Genomic DNA, 19,297 nt, shown 5'->3' with positions numbered 1-19,297 from the left:
ACCCCCCAATTAACGACTACACAGGATTCAACAATGGTGTCGTGCAGCGATCTGAGAAAGCAGGTTTCCTAGACAACCCTCCCAATTGACGACTACAGAGGATTCAACACTGGTGTCGTGTAGCGATCTGAGAAAGCAGGTTTCCTAGACAACCCCCCAATTGACGACTACAGATGATTCAACACTGGTGTGGTGTAGCGATCTGAGAAAGCAGGTTTCCTAGACAACCCCCCAATTGACGACTGGGCAGGATTTAACACTCAGAGCTACGGTGTAGGACGGATTGCAGGCAGCCCGCACGTACCTGACGTAGACGATGGATCCGCCGATGTGCAGCCTCTTCCAGCCGAGTGGAGGCGCCACGGACTGGACCTGCTGCTGCTGGTGCTGATGTTGCTGCTGAGGGTGGGGGTGGGGGTGTGGGTGGACTGCCAGGATGAGCTGCTGCTGCTGCTGCTGTGGTGGCGGCTGCTGCTGCTGCTGGTGCGGGGGCGGTGGCGGCCGCGCCGCCTGCGGCTGGGGCTGTGGCTGCGGCAGCGAGATGGACACGACGGGGGCGGCGCCGTCAGGCTGCGAGTCGGCCGAGCCGGAGCTGAGCGAGCTGCAGCTGGTCTCGGAGCGCACCGAGTCGCAGCGCGGCGCGCCGCCCCCCGGGAAGGCCGCCGCGTCCGCCTCTCCGCCCCCGGGGCGCGCGGCGCGCTGCTGGCCAGCAGCAGGGCCGCCGGGGGCGGGCGACGCCAGCGCCAGCTCGGCCGCCTCCACCGCCTGCGAGGCGGCCACTAGCTTCCCGCCCAGCACGAACTGCTGCGACGACGAGGAGCAGGCGGGCAGCGGGCCGCCCACCAGGCACAGCCCGGGGGGCAGCGGCGCGCCGTCGGGGGCGGCGCACGCCGGCGGCGGCTGCGGCGGGGGCGGGAAGCCGTTGTGCGCGGCGGCGGCGGCTCCGGGGCCGGGCCCGGGGCTGCCGGCGCCGCCGCCCCCGGGGGCGGCAGCGGCGGCGCCGCCGTACAGGGCGGCCGGGGGCGGCACCAGCCCGTTGAGGGGCAGAGGCGGCGCCGCGAAGGGCGCGTGCTGCTGGGAGGCGGCCAGCAGGCGGCCCTTGCCGGGGGCGGCGGCCACGCAGAAGCCGGCCTGCGCGGCGGCGGCGCCGCCCCCGTTCTGCTGGCAGTACACATGCTGCTGCTGCTGGCTGTGGTGATGGTGCTGCGCCTGCGGCGGCGGCTGCGGCGCGTGGGCGTGGTGCTGGTGGTGCGGCTGCGCCTGCGCCTGCTGCTGCTGGTGGTGGTTGACGGCGTAGGCGGCGAAGTTGTCGCTGGAGACGTAGACTAGCACGTTGTGCAGGCCGGCCGGCTGCGGCGGGGGCGGCGCCTGGGGCGAGGCCTGGGGGTCGGGCTTTCCCGCCATGGCGCTGCCACATCACAGCCGCGCCACACCTGGCCGCGGCCGCGCTGCCTCACTGCCGCTGCCCGTCCCGCGCCCTGCAACACCGCACACACACACCGGGCTAGTAGCGTCGGAACCTTACCCCGGAACTACCACCTCCCTAGCGGCGCAGGTGACGTACTGAAACAGTGGCCAGGTCTCTGTGACGTCAGCAATGCAGTGTTAACTGTCGGCGGAAACAAACGCATGCCTTGGCAAAGATTCTATCAAACTTCTTTGACCGAACTACGAGAGGGGACCCAAAAGAAACCCCGACTCCGAGGGCGCTGCCATTCGTAGACGCAGTGCAGGGTTCTCACGCTAGATGGTGTTAGTAGAGACCTTCATAAAACAGCTGTGCAGACGGCGTCAGTGTAGAACTGAACGTGCAAGTGTGGTATTGCGTTTCTCTGACTGTTGGCAGGTTACCTCTGCGAAGTCGTTATGGCAATTTTAAAAGAACAAAGAGTGTGTGTGAAATTTTGTTTCCTGCTTAAAAAAACTGCAACGGAGACACACCAAATGCTTCAGGAAGCTTTCCAGGAGGACGCTGTGAGCCGCACACAGCTTTTCGAGTGGTTTGGGCGCTTTAAGCGTGGTGAGATGTGTGTTGAAGACCGAGCTCGTTCTGGACGCCCTTCAACATCGCGAAATGAAGAGAACATTGAAAAGGCCCGCCAAAAGATCGACGAGGATCGTCGCCAAACGATCGACCAAATTCCAGCAGAGACAGGAATCAGTTGGAGCTCGTGCCAGCGGATTTTGAGTGAGGATTTGCACACGAGACGTGTTGCTGCTAAATTTGTTCAGCGCCTTCTCACACAGGAGCAAAAAACCATCCGCACGAATGTGTGTCAGGACTTGAAAACAGAGATTGCACGTGATCCAAACTCCTTGAACAAAGTCATTACAGGGGATGAGAGTTGGTGTTACAGGTATGACCCAGAAACCGAGCAAGCGTCAAGCCAGTGGAGGACTCCCAACTCTCCCAGACCAAAAAAACAAGGCAAGTGAGGTCAAATGTGAAGACGATGATCATTGTCTTTTTTGATGTTCGTGGAATTGTGCATCGGGAATTCGTACACCCTGGCCAGACTGTTAACCAGCACTTTTACTGGATGTTTTAAGGCGTCTGCGAGAGGATGTGAGGAGGAAACGCCCGGAACTTTGGCGATCAGGTGACTGGTTTCTGCATGACGACAACGCTCCAGCACACACGGCCTTACGAGTGACCTACTATTTGGCATCTCAGAGGTGGTCTGTCGTTCCCCACGCTCCGTATTCGGCGGACCTAGCCCAGTGCGACTTTTTTCTATTTCCACGAATGAAGAAAACGCTAAAAGTGGAGCGTTGTGACGATGTGGAGGCGGTAGAAACAGCTTCGCACAGGGCACTGGATAACATCAAACTTGAAGAGTTCCAAACATGCTTCCAACAGTGGGAAAAGAGACTTGAGAAGTGCATCTCATGTAATGGGAGAGTATTTTGAAGCTGACTGAAGTAATTTTGTAAAAAGGTTCATCAATAAAGTTTTATGACAACAATCCGGTTTCTTTTGGGTCCCCCCTCGTACTTCGCTAGTGCTAATACACAGTCGAAAAAGCTTCCTCACATTTATTCGGGAACGGTTTCCAAACAGTTAACAACAGGATATACTCGTGGCGACCATAGCGCTCGAAAGGAATGAGAAATGGAAACGACGGTGGGTGAAACCGTCGATAGCGAGAGGAGAACGTCGAAGTGTTCATCAGAATTAGCTACGATACCTACAGCGCGAGGACATCAGGAACAACGAAAATTATTTGAGAATGGGAGAACCAATATTTCAATATGCCCTCATATTTGTATTTCCGATCCTCATTTAACAAATGGCATTTCTTAATTTCATTCATCATAATCGATGTTTTCAGATAGCCTGCAGCAATGTCATTAATGATTTAAATAACGAAACACTGCACTAGTTAGTACTTTTTCAAGCTTAGTATGACGCCTTTTGAGAATTCATTCTCATTATCAAGAGAAAATATTTATATACGTATTTTGCGTGATGTCTGTCTGATGTCTGTATGTGTGTTGTTCTGCTCTCTTACATTGCACGTTTATTTTCATAGTTTACTGCAATCTGAAACACTACTTTTGTCCGATTTTTCGAAACATCGCATAACATGCCTATCTAAATATTTGTACTTCATCATGAGAATAAATTGTCGAGAAGAATCGTGCATATCACTAAAAAAATGCGGAGGTTGGAGTCCTCCATCGGGCATGGGTGTGTGTGTTTGTCCTTAGGATAATTTAGGTTAAGTAGTGTGTAAGCTTAGGGACTGATGACCTCAGAGTTAAGTCCCATAGTATTTCACACACATTTGACTTTTTTTTAAAAAAAATGCGGTGCAGTGTTTCATTATTTAAATCATGAAAGCTATTTCTGCTAAAGATCCTGTCATGGTTAGATTAAGATTTTTAGCAACAGGCGAAAGCTATTTTAACCTGTAATATTGTACTTGAATTACTCAGTGAACCATTCTACGTATTACTCCAGAAACATGTGACCTAATATATGAATCACCTAAGGAGGAATTATGAAGATTAATTAGATTATTTAGTGCACAAATGAAAACATTTATCTCACTTATGTGCACTTTGAACACACTTGGCTTTTCGCATCACCTGTCTCCTTCCACATCTTTTCTTTTTATCCGTAAGCTTCACGTCATCCACAGTGCAGCAACTTCGAATGCAGCTGACTGCTCCAGCAGCTGCTTCGTAAGATTCCACCCACTTACTACTGTTTCTGCAGTCACAGCGTGCTTTGTACTATGGAGAATTCCGTATTCTTCTTACCCTGCAATGATCACTGTGATGGATGCGACGCACTAAATGTACTTGGTCATTTCATAGCTTAAATGTAGTAATGTAACCGAGGTGACATGTAAACAAAGTTCACGTCCTAACTTTTATCAAAGATCTTTGTTAAAAGCTTCCCTGCTACACTGTCAGAGATTTGACCAAAGAGCTTTCTTTGGTAAATACTGATCACTCGCCACGAGCATTACATTGCTGACATCAAACAGACGTGCGCTCAGGCCTCTGTTTGTCGTTGGCCACGACTGAAACCTAGGCCATGCCATATTGCATGGCTATACCTCATTACGAATACGGGAAGCGTGAAGCGAAAATACTAAATGTGCTTCCTTAATGCATGCAAAAGCCTGCTTCCCAATCACTTTGCACCCAGCGAGAAGAATGTGGGTTTTTCTGTGATGTTCTGCATGTGTTTAAATTGCTTTAGAAATAATGTTTTACGTGAGGGCGTAAGTCAGCTCACAATCACTGCCCTCAAATGGTTCAAATGGCTCTGAGCACTATGGGACTAAACATCTGAGGTCATCAGTCCCCTAGACTTCGAACTACTTAAAACCTAACTAACCCAAGGACATCACATCACACACATCCGTGCCCGAGGCAGGATTCGAACCTGCGATTGTAGCAGCAGCGCGGTTCCGGACTGAAGCACGTAGAACCGCTCGGCCACAGCGGCCGGCTCATCACTGTCCTGATCAAGAAAGTTTTTGTATATCTGTTAGCAACACAGAGCAGCAATTTAACACTAGCAGTGTACGCGTCTGAAATTGTCACACAAAAGGTATACCAGAGTCACAGTATCCCTGAATCACCTGCTAGAGAAATTGCCTGAATATACACTCACGTTCAGAAGGGAGAACGCCTTGAGCGACTAGAGATAGGACGTTCATACTCGCAGGACATGTACATTAGAATGTTCTGTAAAAACGCATTTCAGCCATCTCGGTTCAGCATATGTTCCGTTGCCTACTAGGCACAGGGTCTGCCAAAGGCCTGATAACGCCTGTAAGGTACGAATTGTGTCCTGCGGTATGGCCATCCGTGCTGCATCCACCTGGTTCCACAGTTCGTCTGTGGTGGTTGGAATTGGGCCGCAGCGCTGCACCCGTCGTTTCACCATAAACCACACATTTTTGATTGGCGACAAGTGTGGTGATCTGGCGGTTCAAGGCGAAAGGCTGACACCCTTTGACAGCAAGAAGGCACGTGTATGTGCAGCAACATGTAGTCGTACATTGTCTTGCTGAAAAATGCCGTCTGGGATGATGTGCAGAAACGGTATGGCTATGGGTCGCAGGATGTCATCCATGTAGGTCACGGTGATGCGGACACGAACCGACTGTGGTTTGTGGTTACGGTACCCATAGCGCCCCACATCGTAAGGCCTTGACCTGTACCATATGCCGTCTGCGAATGCAATCACTGTGATGTCGCTCCCGCTATCTGCGGTCAACCAAAACGCGGCCATCATTTTCAAACAAACACAACCTGGACTCATCCGAAAACACTAACTGGTCATTCCTGCTCTCAGTGACGACGTTCCGCACACCACTGCCGTCTAGAATGATTTTACACATTCGTCAAGTGCAGGCGGAAAATTGTATGATGCGTATGTAGTCCATGGCGTAATAAACGGCGACGGACTGTCACCCCTGACAGTGTACGACCGTTCCACTGTTACGCCAAGAGCCGCAGATCTGTCTAGCAATGCCATTCGGATCAGGTGTCGACCTCTGCGGCGGGGGTGGGAGGTGTGTGTGGGGGGGGGGGGCTGTCTGAGTGACGCGGCCTGACTCGTCTCGTCGCCTTCTACGGCCTTCCGTGAACCATTCGGCGCATACTCGTGACGCTGCCAAAACGCTTCGTCCCACAGGAGCAGCAATTTCCCGGATGGATGAGTCACATTCCCTCATGTCAAGAATGCGTCCTCTTTCAGACTCACAGATATGACGGTACGGTTCGTGCATACGTCTGCTCAGGTCACACTGATCCATTAACTTCGTTTTATAGCAACAACGAGAGTTGCAGGCACATTCTACCGGTGGGTGATATTGCGCTGCGATATCGATGATGACCCTAAATCCGCGGACCGACATGGTTCAAATGCTAATCGTTTCTGCAGAACATACTAACGTACATGTCCTGTGAACATGAACGTCCTGTCTCTAGTGGTTCACGGTGGTGCTTTTCTGAGCAGGAGTGTACAATATTAGAGAATGAAATTGGACTCTCATGTACTAAACTCATTTTATTTCACCTATACCATAATGCTTCTCAATCAGTACTAGAATCAATGTATCCAAAATTACAGACTAAATAAAAACTGTCATGGAACCATCACAACGGAGAAACTTGAAAATGATCCGAATCGAAGGACTTTAATTGCAGTTTAATTAGATGAAGATGCTTTTCACTTAATGAAATGCACAAATTACACGAATACCCTGAGGTGTTCTCAACTATTCATACATGATGATGATGATGATGATTAGTGTTTTAGGGTACACAACAACGAGGTTATCAGCGCCCGTTCCCAAAATAAATGTTGACGAGTGCAGCCAAGATCTGTTAAATAAGTATCAATTCAGAGCCGATCTTTGCGAGAATTGTAAATGCTCAAGATTGGACACAGCACATCAAAACAGGTAGATAAAACTAAAAATAAAATACCAGTACAAAACAGATAACAATAATTTACTGTGGCTGGTTGACCACTTACAAATAATGGGTGACCAAACCGCTTTACAGCACATTAAGATCTTAATCCCACTATTTTCGAAAGAAGTCCAGACATCACCCCAAAACGTAAAAGTCTAGTTCGTTCATTATTTCCCATCTATTGGAATACGGACTTCACCATTATCGCCTGCTAGCAGGCCTCTTATTTCGGACGGCTGTATTCCAAAAAGTATCGTGGACGACCGTATTTTCTTCATCGCTGCCTGAAGAATCGGCAGACTAATCAGCTTCGCTCTTGTCCGCAACTGCTGCAGGAGCATCAGCTTCAGAATCAGTTTCATCACGAAAGTCACTTACGTCACTTTCACGACTGAGTTCTTTTAACAGTGGTTTTCGTATACCATCTTCCTACGCACCAATCTCACATAAATGAACTTCACACTCTGCGACAGAACAGTTACACAATGTGTAATCCAGGCTCACAGTCACCTTTCAAAAACATATTTCTGTCAAATTAGTAAAAACCAATCTCTCACACCTTCGAACGTCCGTCCTCCACTAGATGCTGAATTTACATCGGTGGCAGCGGGCTGCGTACGTGGAGTAAAAAAAAAAAAAAAAAACCACCAAGGCCAACGCTGTTAAACACCTGCTAAACAAAAACCAGAAGATAATTTGCTCGAACTAATCAATGACACCTTGCATACCCTAAACTCGATGGTTCCTAAGGATGACGCGACACCTAGACAAAGAAGCTGGGAGAACGCACTAAAGCGCTTCTTCGAGATTCGTTTCAACATGCGCTGTGGAAGAAGAAAAGAGATGCCTGCTGCCATTCGAGAAGGGTTTGAGAATTTTACTAAACTCTCTTTGAACTTTACAGTGACATAAGAGCTTTTACATCTCGGCTTCAAGACCAAACCAAGACTGGAGAACTTTATTTCTAAAACTCGTGGTCTTTGTGCATTTACAACAACCTAACACCTTTAGAAGAGAAACATAGAATGTGGCTTCTAATACTGACTGGAAACACAGAAGACATGCCCATTTCGGCAGATACATCCGTTATGGCTATATATTATTAGTGAGGTGCCGTCACATGTTACTCCAACGGAAGAAACTGAAAAGGGCGTCATAAAGTTCATTACAAGCGAGTTGTGTATTAATGTAACTGGAAACATGATTCCACTAATTTCAGTGAACCAGAACTAGATCTTCTGCAGTTTATTAGCGATGAACCAGCAGCCAGAAATGACTGCGAATCCCGAGATGCACAAAATATCTTGCAAGTTAATTACGAGACATAAGTACTTAGACAGTTCCAACGGTGCAGTGTCGTAGCAACTTCTTCCGGATTACACCACCTGGAGCAATTTGCGGAAGGGTTGCACTTGTGTCACGTTGAACGATTCTCTTCAGTCGTCATTCGTCCCGTTCTTGTAGTATGTCTTTCCAGCGACAACTATTTCGGAGATTTGATACTTTACCGGATTCCTGATATTCACGGTACACACGTGATATAGTCGTACGGGAAAAAAACCCGCTTCATCGCTACCTCGGAGATCGTGTGTCCCATCGCTCGTGCGCCGACTAAAACAGCACGTTCAAACTCACTTAAATACTGATAACCTGCCACTGTAGCAGCAGTAGCCGATCTAACAACTGCGCCAGACACTTGTCTTATACAGGCGTTGCCGAGCGCGGCGCCGTGTTCTGCCTGTTTACATACGAGCGATGGAACGTTAATAGTGGCAACTACGAGGGCTATCCACAAAGTACATTACGTTTTGGAATTAAAAACAAATAAAGTATTGGAATTTTTTTTTATTATATACAGATGAAAGCCACACTTAAACACTACTTTTCCACATAGATGCCATTTAAATTAAGGCAGCGATGGACGAGCTTGGATATTTCTTCGTCGTAAAATTCGGCCGCCTGCGCCTTCAACCACGTGGTTACCTCTTCTTGAAGCTGTGCGTCGTCATCAAAACACTGCATAGCCAACCACTTCTTCATTGCTGGGAATAAGTGGAAGTCGCTCGTTGCCAGGTCGGGACTGTACGGCGGATGAGGAAACAACTCCCACTTTAAAAGATTCGAGAACTTCACGAGTGGCATTTGCCGTGTGGGCCCGGGCGTTGTCGTGAATCGGCAAGATCTTTGAGCCCAACTTTCCCCTGCGCTTGTTTTGTATTGCTCTTCTGAGGTTGTGCAGAGTTTGGCAATACCTTTGAGAGTTTATTGTAGTGCCTCGCTTTCCAGGAAATCCACAAAAATCACACCTTTTCTGTCCCAAAAGACAGTCGCCATCACCTTCCTTGCCGACATTGTCTGCATGCATTTCTTGGGTTTTTGGGGGGAATTTGTGTGCCCCCACTGCATTGACTGCAATTTTGTCTCGCAGTTCACATGCTTAACCCATGTTTCGTCACCAGTAACGATGCGATCGAGTAATGAGTCGCCATCTTTCTCGTAAGCGTCCAAAAACGTTAACGCTGCAGCCATTCGCTGATTTTGTGAATCTCTGTCGAGATTTTTGGTATCCATCTTGCACAAAACTTGTGGTAACCAAGCTTTTCGGTAGTGATTTCGCGCAACAAACTTCGTGAAATTTGTGGAAAACTCAGAGTATTCCGTTATTGTGAAATTACGGTTTTCACGGACCGCGGCATCGACTTTTTCGACAAGTTCGGCAGTCACTATGCTGGGTCTTCCACTTCGCTCTTCGTCGTGAACGTTAGTTCGGTTATTTTTAAATTTTATGACCCACTGACGCACTCCACCTTCAGTGATTATGTTGTCCCCATACACTTCACAAAGCTGTCGATAGATTTCTATCGGTGTACAGTTTTTTGCAGTCAGAAACCTTATTACAGCACGCACTTCACACTTTGCGGCATTTTAAATTAACGCTGACATTTCAAACTGTCACAGTGACTCAACGGAGTACAGCACGAACCTCTCACTAGCACGGGAGGATGCCGACTGAGCGACGGAATGCCATGACACCAAGATGGCCGCGCTAGCCCCGCCCTAACGGACACAAACGAAAACGTAATGTACTTTGAGGATAGCCCTCGTATTTATTTACAGCTCGTACAAAATAGATACGTGTTTCGAAGTTATACTGACCTTCAAAGTAGTCACCAGCGTTGTGTATAATCCGTTTCTGCCAGCGTTGTGGAAGTAATTCATTTTTGGAACACAACCTACGACCAGCTTAGAGACAGAAGTGATGACACTTTCTGCAGGACGTGACTATCATTTTGCAGGAAAATGCTCAAGCACGTACAGTGCACGCTGTTACTGATTTGTTTGACTGTTGCGGCTGCTAAGTGCTGTACCACCTACTGCACTCCCCTGACTTAAGACCTCGTGAGTTCAACTCGATTTCTAAACTGAAGGAAACACTTCTCGACATTCGCTTCAGAACTGCTACAAATTCGTCGGACAATAGACCGCATCTTTCGAGCTGTCAACACAACTGGCACTGCTAAGAGTATCCTAAGACTTCCACATCGCTGGCAACGGGTTATACACAATGCTGGTGACTACTTTGAAGGTCAGTAAAACTTTGAAACACGTATCTATTTTGTACGAGCTGTAAATAAATAGTTGCGACTGTTAAAAGTTCCAACCCTCGTATCTATGTATTCGAATACGCATGCCTATACCAGTTTCTTTGGTGCTTCAGAGTATATTAATGCGGATGTAATCGCTGTGCAGCTCAGGCCAGCAGCTTTTGGGTTGATTAGCGCGGCTGCGCGTTGACGGTGGTCCTCGAGGCAGCTACGAATTGAAAGGAGCAATTGCCAATATTTACCGCTTTTCTTAAGGCTTCGGTAATAGTCGTTGGGCTTCTCCGGGATTATACTTCAGCAGTTACGAAATTATCAGTTACTAGGAGACTCAAATCCGTTGGCGTCGGAAGGCGTGGATAATAAACAGTTTCAGAATGCTATGAAACAAGTGTATCGGGAGTTGGACATCTGCAGGTAGTATGTGTTCTAGTGGTCCATGCGGATTGTCAGTTGTGGACACTTATTTGGTTGTTGAAATAAGTGACTGTTAAGATTTTGTAATTGAGATAATTTCCCAACCCTCCACTCAGGAACTGCTCGTGGGATTGGAAAATTTGTGGTCTATGGGATCAAACTGCTAAGGTCATCGGTCCCTAGGCTTACACACTACTTAACCTAAATTATCCTAAGGACAAACACCGAGCGGGGTGGCGCAGTGGTTAGCACACTGGACTCGCATTCGGGAGGACGTCGGTTCAATCCCGCGTCCGGCCATCCTGATTTAGGTTTTCCGTGCTTTCCCTAAATCGCTCCAGGCAAATGCCGGGATGGTTCCTTTGAAAGGGCACGGCCGACTTCCTTCCCCGTCCTTCCCTAAATCGATGAGACCGATGACCTCGCTGTTTGGTCTCTTCTCCCAAACAATCCAATCCAATCCTGAGGACAAACACACACACTTACGGCCGAGGGAGCACTCGAACCTCCGACGGGGCAGCCGCGCAAACCGTGGCAAGGCGCCCAAGACCACGCGTCTCGCGGGACTGAGCTCGAGCTACAATCATTACTCGCCGCTTACGCAGTCTCAGCATCGGGGACGTCGACGAGATGCTGCACAACGGCATGATCAACAGTTGCTTGCAGCAGTTCCCGTGGAATACGAGCAACATATTCCTGTACACTAGCCTTCAGCTCAGGTGGAGACCGAATGTGTCCCGGGTAAACGCGTTCATTTAGATGTGCCCACAGCCACAAAAGATCTGATTTCAGGTCGTGTTATCCTGCAGGCCATATCACGAGGTACGCTCATCCGAACAGACACATTATTGAGGACGGCTGACGTTATTACGCGTACAGTAGCTTACTTACCCACCATCACTCATCTCGCGTCAAAACAACTGCATTAACACAAGTAATACTTTAAAGATTCGATTATTATTGTAAACAATCTTCATAAATTCCTCCCACAACAACGTTGCAAACGGCTGTTACTAAGAGACATATCGATAGCAACTAGGTCTGTACTTTGAAGAGGGACGTCATACGTCTGTATGTGAACCAAGTCTTAAACGACCGCACTGTTATACTAAACCATTCTTGGAGTTCTTGTCAGGTCAATTCAGTATATAGCCAGAAGCCGTCTGTGGGCTATATAACGCCATCACAGCAGCAGTTTTGACAGTCATTCGCTCGTCACGATGGAGGTAGTCGAAAGCTCGAGGTTTTATCTTCCTGAATTCACGTGGTAAGGAGTACGAGAATGTTTTACACATACGTCTCCATGAATTCCCAGTAGCCAAAAGTTGAAGAGCGATCAAATTGGTAGTAACTTGTATACCGTTTTTTATAGTAGTACTGGATTTGCGAATTCTCCGACTTGGTGCTTAAAACAAGATATTCAAAATCGTGTTTCGGCATTCTCGAAAAGTTATCGAGTTAAAGTTTCAGAAAGAACGCATCCACAAAGCGCGATTTCTCGCCGGACGCTGTGGCCGAGCGGTTCTAGGCACTTCAGTCCGGAACCGCGCTGCTGCTACGGTCGCAGGTTCGAATCCTGCCTAGGGCATGGATGTGTGTGATGTCCTTAGGTTAGTTAGGTTTCAGTAGTTCTAAGTTCTAGGGGACTGATGACCTCAGATGTTAAGTCCCATAGTGCTTAGAGCCATTTGAACCCAATTTCTCTTTTTGGTACTAATGTTTTCCTTGTGGAATACATACGCAGGACTGCCGCTCTCGCCGCCGCTAGCAAACTTTCTTCCTTTTCGCCGCCACAATGCGGCCTGCGTAAACAAGTCTAGCCCACAAATTTATTTGTGCAAACATTGCCAGACAATAGTGGCCTGCCAGTTTGCCGATAATGTGGCTGCAATACTGACGCAGGTGATCAGCAGGCGGCGTCTGCTGTCTGTTGTCTGCTGGAGAGCGCCTTCTCCGTAACGCTACTGCACACCCTGTGTGTGTATTTAATGACGTCTACAAAAGACACTAATTATTCTCAACCGACTCTGAGGAAATTGTTCGGTTAAGATATTAATTGTTTCGCATCTTATAGCCCCACATCGCTGCTTGACAATGGACCAGCCTTTTTTTATTATTATGGATACTACTTGTTATTAGGTTAGTATCGTAAAATAGCGACGCTAGTATTTTAAATCCGTGCGAGTGATGCGTAAGAAATGCTATTAAAATAACGACTCAATTAGACTAAATAAATTTTGCACAGGTATGCCGTGTCGTGCAGACACACCGTCACAAATCCAGCTTTGTATGTACGGCATGTTCAGAAAGTAACAGTACTAGATTTTTTTAAAAAAAAGAAGTGTATTTGATAAAAATTACAGGATATTGTTGATACACCTGCTGAGAATTTTTCTACAAAATCGCGGTCTCGTTCAGTGGCTGTGGTGAGCAGTGGCACGAGGTTCTTTATCCCTTCCTCGAAGTACTCTCCCGCCACTTCAGAACCTCTTCTTGCGCCTGCTCGTCGGTTGAAAATTTAATTCCGCTCTTGCGTGCCTTCAGGAAGGTGAAAAGATGATAAGCTGCAGACGTCAAGTCAGGGGAATAGCGGATTTGGCTCGGAACATTCCTATCAAAAGTGCTCGATGGCTGAAGCTGCGTCAGAACGGGCGTTGTCGTGCAATAAGCACACTTCTCTCGTCAGCATTCCCCTCCTTTTGTTTTTATTGTTCCTTTTGAGTTTTTTTTAGTGTCTCACAATATCGTTGTGCACTGGTGGTCCCCCGAGGCAGAAATTCGATCAAAATGCCTTTTATGTCCCAAAACACTGAGGCCATAATTCTTTTGCTCAAAACTGTGGTTTTGAATTTTTTGGCAGAAAGGATATTGGTGTGACGCGACTGTAACTACTGTCATTTTGTCTCAGGTGTGCAATGAGCCACCGACGCGTCATCTCCTGTCACAGTTCAAAAAATCCTCACCTTCCTTTTCACGTCGCTCAAGAAACTCGTTGTTGCTAAAGATCCTATTTCTACGGGTGTCTCACAAACAGACTTCCGAGGAATTGTGGAAACATCGCGGAAATTTCATATACTGTCAATCGGTGGTCTTCGCGTACCTCCTCGATTTTTTGCACATCATCAGTCAAATTGGCCGGTCTTCCACTCCTCTGCTTGGCACGAACATTTCTTCTGCCTCCACTGATGTCCCTACACCACTTAAACACACTCGTTCTGTTCGTAACTCCTTCGCCGTAAACCGTTTTGATTCGTGAGAAAAATCGAAAGGGGTTATTCTCTCCGCGAGTAGGTAGTGGATAAAGGCACGTGGCTTGGACTTGCCGTGATTTCTTACTGACATCTTTCACGCTTCTGGACACTACAGCATGAGCTGCGGCGCTCATTCTGGTTAGGGGATCTCCCTCTGCAACACAGAGTGGGCAGCCCTTTTTTTTTTAAAAAAAAAAAGTACTCATACTTTCTGAACATGCCTCGTGTCTAGGCCAGTGGCCCTAGCTTCTCAGCTGTGCAAGTAATCCACAAACGTCATTAACCTTAAAAGCTTATGAGTGTAGATTCCGCTCTCAGCAACAAAGAAAAATTCTTCCAGAGACAATAATGTTTCAAGATGTGTTTAATTTTAATTGAGGAACTGACGCTGGTGAATATGGCCGCTACCTAACAGGCAGAGGCGTAAGAAGCGGGGCCGCAGATATGTTAGGGGCTGTGAGAGGGGGGGGGGGGGGGGAGGGGGCGGGGAACGTTTTACTGCTTGTCTTCCGGTACTGGCATTTAATGGTCCTGCGTGACTGGTACCAATCAGCTGCAGCCATGGTAAAAATTTCAAACGGAAATAATATGGATTCGTAAACGTGCATTATAGAGATGGTTATCTTCAAGTGCGATATAGATTTGTAGGAGATTAAGGCTGTTGCAATGCAACGCAGTGAGTAGAAGAAACAGAAGTAGACATTTATGATCGTGTCTCATACTGCATGATTCATTTAAGTGGAAGTACAACTGATCATCCACTCACACAACGACAACTCTTCAGTTGTCTCACGAAGTGTCACGACTTTTGGGTCGCCGAGGGTGGCGCCATTCCGAAACAGAGAACAGTCGACACGAAGTTTTCCGAATGGTGCCGACTTTAAACCCTCGCAATACAAAAAATGAGGGGGGCGGGGTGAGGCGCGGGGTGCTTTATGCCAGCATTTTGAAAATACTGTAATTTAGTTGGTTACTTTATATTTTAAATTTTTGAAAATTTTTTTTATTGTTTTTCATAAATTATTCTATCAAATTCCAAATATGTTTTCATTTTTCCAATTAAACTTGACCCAATAATTTAAGTCTCAGTAGTAGATGTACCTTTCCCCTATCAATGTCGTGTTTAACATATCTAGATTCTTGGCTTTACTTTAACATCAATATCTCTTTATGAAGTCTGCTGAGAGTGAAAGTCGCCAACAACGAGCGAAATTTGCATATTTTATATTTTTGTTGTGGTCATTAAGTCGGTATTACACGTTAACTGATACTGCTAAGAGTGTGCTAAAAGGTATTTTTCGGTTCTGGGCCCCACTTACACATCAGTACCTCTTACAAAATGTTAATACAACGAATTTTGCGTTTTTAATTTTTTTTTTTTTTAGGATGGACACAATGTATCCCCCCCTCCCCCCAAATCACTTTTCTAATACGCGTTACGGGAAAGCCTTGGTATTGCTACGGTTAACGATCAGTATCTAATAATGTTTCTGTAACTGTGCTGATGTAACTGCTATAATTAATGCAATAGAATTAGTATTCAAGCGGCAACGCACGCGCATCCAACCGTTATCAGCCCGATGTATTTGCATAGTTTTTATGATTTAACTACTTAGTTTCTGAGTCATCAGCCACAGCCATTTTTTGTGATGTCGCGAACTGCGTCACTTTGAGACGTTCACGTCAGCGAGACTCCAGCTGCCGCTTCCACCGTCCCGGTGCTATGGAAAACTCCAGCGAAACTAGCTGTACATCGTCCGGCTGGTGACGGCCCCGCCTCCGGACAGGCCCTTTCCCGTGTTTACAAAACTCGCCCCCTGACAGCTCGTCGTATCACTGTGGCAACTCCAGTTTCAACTTCATTACTCAGAGTGGTGCATACCTCTGAATAACCATTTCTTCCAACAACGTTCTTACTCCGGCCGGGAACACCGAAACGAAATAAAACTACAAAACCGCGTCCACACAAACCAGCTGCACCCTTATCGCCACAAGCACGCGATTTGTCAGACCACACTGCAATTGCGAGCGATCAGCAGTCGACCACTGCGATATGTGCACACACGTGCGACTCCGAACATATCACGCGGCGCGGCAAGGTGACGGATTGCTGCCACGGGTCCCCTTAATACATAACCGACCTGTGTGGGTAGAGCGGCCAGCAATTTTACACTTGACAACGCTCTACCAGAGGAGGTGGTGTCGTTGCTGAAGGACTGTGGGGAGGGGGGGATTCAAGATCATTCGGACAAAATTTATATTTGGAGAGGCGAATCGACATATGGTTGAAAAGCAGTTTTTAAAGAAGAAGCGGCGTCCTATGGACACTGAACAGCCAAAGAAACTGGTACATTTGCCTAATATCGTGTAGGGACCCCGCTAGCACGCAGAAGCGCCGCAACACACGCGTCATGGATTCGACTTACAGCTGAAGTAGTGCTTGAGCGAACTGACACCATGAATCCTGCAGGGCTGTCCATAAATCCGTACGAATACGAGGGCGTGGAGATCATCTCTGAACAGTACGCTGCAAGGCATCCCGGATATGCTCAAATGAACACGTTCAACGATTCTCTTCAGTCGTTGTCGGTCCCGTTCTTGCAGGATCTTTTTCCGGCCGCAGCGATGTGCAAGATTTGATGTTTTATCGGATTCCTGATATTCGTGGTACACTCGTGAAATGGTCGTGCCGGAAAATCCCCACTTCATCGCTACCTCGGAGATGCTGTGCCCCATCGCTCGTGTGCCGACTATAACACCAGGTTCATACTCACTCAAATCTTGATTAGCTTCCATTGTAGCGGCAGTAACCGATTTAGCAACTGCGCCAGACACTTGTCTTATATAGACGTTGTCGACCGCAGCGCCATATTATGCCTATTGCCTATCTCTGTATTTGAATACTATGCCTACGGCAGTTTCTTTGACGCTTCAGTGTATAAACCAGTTAATGAGTTAATGTGTTGAGTATATGACGTTAACCATGTAAGCTAGAAAAAGTTTAAAAAGAGTTCGAAATTATACTTACATTCTCAGATACTGGATGAATACAGAATGGATAATCTGCGCGTCGTGAGGTAAGCCGCTTCACGACATACAGGGCGATTCAGCTGTCTTACCGATGTAGTTTCATGCAATACCCAATTCTATATCTGACCTTCAAAAACAACGCGCAAGATTTTCATATCCTCTCACTCGCTACCTACAAACTATTAGACTTGCATATATATATATATAAGATCAGTTTCGATTCCATAGAAATGTTGGAACACGTGAGGCAATACTGACCCTACGACTTATCTTAGAAATAGATTAAGGAAAGGCAAACCTGGAATACTGTCTCTCAAATTTTGAAGGTGGCAGAGGTAAAATACAGAGAGAGAAAGGCTATTTACAATTTGTACAGAAACCAGATGGCAGTTATAAGAGTCGAGGGGCACGAAAGGGAAGCAGTGAGACAGGGTTGTAGCCTATCCCCGATGTTAATCAATCTGTATATTGAGCAAGCAGTAAAAGAAACAAAAGAAAAATTCGAAGTAGGAATTAAAATCCATGGAGAAGAAATAAAATTTTTAAGTTTGCCGATGACATTGTAATTCTGTCAGAGACAGCAAAGGACTTGGAAGAGCAGCTGAACGGAATGGACGGTGTCTTGAAAGGAGGATATAAGATTAACATCAACAAAAGCAAAACGAGGATAATGGAATGTAGTCGAATTAAGTCTCGTGGTGCTGAGGGAATTAGATTAGGAAATGAGACACTTAAAGTTCAAAAATGGCTCTGAGCACTATGGGACTCAACTACTCTGGTCATAACTCCCCTAGAACTTAGAACTACTTAAACCTAACTAACACATCCATGCCCGAGGCAGGATTCGAACATGCGACCGTAGCGGTCGTGCGGTTCCAGACTGTAGCGCCTTTAACCGCTCGGCCACTCCGGCCGGCAGACACTTAAAGTAGTATACAGTTTGCGCGTAACGAGCTGGACATGAAAATCTCGCGCGTGGTTTCTGGAAGTCATATAGAATTGTGGGTTGCATAAAACGACATCAGCACGGTCAGGTGAATCATCCTGTATACATTCTACCTGACTTTTCACTTATTGTATTAAACCTTTAACGCGGTTAGTTTACGGCAGAATTTCAAATTTTTAAATACAGTCAATAATTATCTGAATACTGAATATACAATTTCTGAGGCTCCTGGAAGCCGCTGGATGGGCAACCTACAAATGGGACACGGTGGACATTTTAGCCTCGTCGTAATACAGACGTGAATAAATGCAAGTTTATGCGGAAGGGTGCGAGAAACACTGAAGTAAATTTCTAATACAATATCAATTGTATGCTGCTTGACTCTTGACACGTCGATCAAATATCAAGGCACAACTCTGTCGAACTATAAGAAACGAAACGAGCAGTGCGTTTAGTAGTAGAGAAGGCGAATAGCTGACTCGGTTTATTGGGAGAGTTCTCGGTAAGAGTAGCGCACCTGCCAAATAAGACTGCCGGCAGAAGGCTTGTGCGACCCTTTCTCGAATCTTACTTGAGCGTTTGGGAACCCGAGCACAGCAGATTGTAGCCCAGGAGACGGGCATTTGTAACCGAGAGCTCAGCAGCGTCGCTCGTTGCCTAGCGACCGCAGGAAGCCAGCCAGAGGCGGTTGGCGCACGAGCGGGCACGACGGGCCGCACGCCGCGCTGCAGAACGGGCGTGGGCATTCGTGGAACGTGAGTTTCTCAAGTGCTGTGTCGTCCAAACGAGACACAGCCAGTGCAAAAGCATCACAGAGGCAAAGATGTTAGCTGGTGCCGGTGCCATAGAGATTCGCCACTTGCGAGAGTTCCACCAGCGCCACTGGCGGCGCTGAGGATGAAGATGCCGACTTCGCCTCGGCCGACTGCCGGCCGAGTACAGTCCTCCGAGGACGGGACGACAACGGACAGAGGCGTACTCAGAAGACAGGAGGGCAGGTCCCGCCCACTTGTCCAGGGCTGGCCAGCACTTGTGCAGTCAACACCGCACGTGCCAAGTGGGGCATTCTGAGGTAATTTCCAAGAATAATTGCCTATCGAAATCGC

General features: G+C 47.3%; 1 protein-coding gene across 1 annotated transcript in view; it reads right to left on the bottom strand.

Annotated features, from left to right (window-relative positions):
• Positions 1-1,416: 1,416 nt before the first annotated feature.
• The window catches only part of LOC126109418 (translation initiation factor IF-2-like), a 34,997-nt gene continuing 17,116 nt past the window's right edge, over positions 1,417-19,297 (bottom strand). Inside the window, exon 2 of the mRNA XM_049914453.1 lies at positions 1,417-1,478. Coding sequence (XP_049770410.1) covers positions 1,417-1,478 — 62 coding nt within the window. The remainder of the gene's footprint in view (positions 1,479-19,297) is intronic.

Source organism: Schistocerca cancellata, chromosome 12 (assembly GCF_023864275.1).
Source record: "Schistocerca cancellata isolate TAMUIC-IGC-003103 chromosome 12, iqSchCanc2.1, whole genome shotgun sequence".
NCBI lineage: Eukaryota > Metazoa > Arthropoda > Insecta > Orthoptera > Acrididae > Schistocerca > Schistocerca cancellata.
This window is presented reverse-complemented; position numbering and strand designations above follow the sequence as displayed.